The sequence below is a fragment of the Chinchilla lanigera genome, unplaced genomic scaffold (assembly GCF_000276665.1).
Source record: "Chinchilla lanigera isolate Chin_1 unplaced genomic scaffold, ChiLan1.0 scaffold01054, whole genome shotgun sequence".
NCBI classification, from domain to species: domain Eukaryota; kingdom Metazoa; phylum Chordata; class Mammalia; order Rodentia; family Chinchillidae; genus Chinchilla; species Chinchilla lanigera.
The window spans coordinates 2,356-4,152 of record NW_004956455.1 but is presented as its reverse complement, the minus strand read 5'-3'; the positions used below and the strand labels follow the sequence as shown (position 1 = coordinate 4,152).

Below are 1,797 nucleotides of genomic sequence, written 5' to 3'. Positions count from 1 at the left end.
ACAGAGGCTGTGTATCTGGGAGATGCTTGAGTGGAGAGGCCAAGGTCCTGGCATGCATGCCTTGGAAGGATAAATGGGCCCACTTTTGCTGTGTATCATTTAATGGGTGTAAGCTGGCAACCTGACATTCCTTTCTTCTTTCAGCCATCCTGGTACATACACTGCTTCCTGTTTAGCTTATGCGAGGAAATAAATCGGGTCGGAGGCCACACGCTGCCAAAGGTGACACTGCAGGAGATGCTGAAAAGCTGCATGGTTCAAGTAGTCTCTGCTTATGAGAAACTTTCAGAAGGAAAGCAGACGAAGGTAGGTGTTTGAATGTGCTTTCTCTAGTAACAAAAGAGTGTTGGCAGTTCACATCAAAGGTCCAGAGTGTTAAGGGTCACCCAGCCCAGTATCAGGGCCTGTAAATACGTTCTTTTATATTCGGGGTGGCTTTCAGCTGTGTGGTTCACACCTGTTCTCCTGGGTCCTACCAGTCTCCCTGAAGAAGGATGCTCAGGACCAGTGAGCCGGATAACAGGTTTCACAGAGAAAGGCCCCACTGCAGCCCTGGCACTGCCACCTGCTCAGTGCACTTTGGGCAAATCATGAACCTAGCATTTCCTCAGGATCAGATGTGCCCAGTAAATAAAGTCTCCCGCTTGTTTTCTCCCAGTTAACACGTAGACCTCCCCACTCATCCCCGGCAGGGGTGCTTCGAGGAGGGCCGCTGCTCAGCATAGCTGTGGCGCAGGGCAATACTTGAGGGGGGTCTGGTCTCCCAGCCTCTGTTTCCCATTCCACTAAAAACATGTGGAAGACAGGAGCGGTCCTGAAGCGGCACAAAGTCAGCTAAGTGCTCTGCTGGGGTTCCTCACTAGACCCTTCCTTCATGCACAAAGCCCTGGTTTGCAGAAATGCCATCTGTAGCACTGAGGCCTGTTTGTTTTAAGGGCTGGGTCTCTTCCCTGCTGTTAGGTCATCAGCTTTATCACCCAGTTTCTAGTGTACACTGTGGTTATGAGATTAAACCTGCTTGGGAAACACCAAGCTGTACAGAACCCGCGGTTGGTCACTGTGCCATATAATGAGCCATCTGTCCCTGGGTCGGGGACTCACTTGCAGAAAGAAGGTGCATTTCCACTGACCCAGAATTGGGTGCTGCAGCTCCTCTATGACCTGCGCTACCTCAGCGTTGTCCTCACTACCAAGCAGGAGGTGAAGAGTGGTCACAGCAGGCCGGACTCCAGGTACTGTATCTCTTCTGGAATCTCCAACTTGGTCTTTTCCCGGTGCAGATAGGGACACTCCGTGCTCATGAGGAAAACTGCCTTTCACATATGGGGCTTTTCGTGGGCTGGTGACATGCATTGTGATCCTCTTTCAAAATGCTGGTGAGCATCAGGCCACAGTTCCAGGGCAGCCCTGCAGTCAGAAGGGGAACCCCCCACCCTCTACAGTGGTTGCTGGTGCTAGGTTTCGGTGCTCAGGTCTAGTTTACAGTATTTTGAATTTACAGTGGTTTGTTGGGACATGACCCCATCATAAGCCGAGGAGCATCTGTATCCCTCTTCTGGGTTGCCCCCAAAGGGAAGAGCCAACCTATTCCTGAACATTTAATAGGTTTGTCCTACACTGTGAGGGTTCATACCATATTTCCCTGAAAATAAGACCAGGTTGTATATTAATTTTTGCTCCAAAAGACCAGACAGGGCTTATTTTCAGATGATGTCTTATTTTTCCATGTACAAACATCTATATTCATATACAGCCATCTACATCTATTCATGTATAAAAATCTACATTTACTCTTAT

The 1,797-nt window shown here is 49.2% G+C and overlaps 1 protein-coding gene across 1 annotated transcript in view; it reads left to right on the top strand.

The window, feature by feature from the left end:
* Positions 1-12: 12 nt before the first annotated feature.
* The window catches only part of LOC102020625 (conserved oligomeric Golgi complex subunit 1-like), a gene marked incomplete at its 3' end in the record, with an annotated part of 2,938 nt that continues 1,153 nt past the window's right edge, over positions 13-1,797 (top strand). The window contains 2 exon segments of the mRNA XM_005415200.2: positions 13-306; positions 1,108-1,232. Coding sequence (XP_005415257.2) covers positions 103-306; positions 1,108-1,232 — 329 coding nt within the window.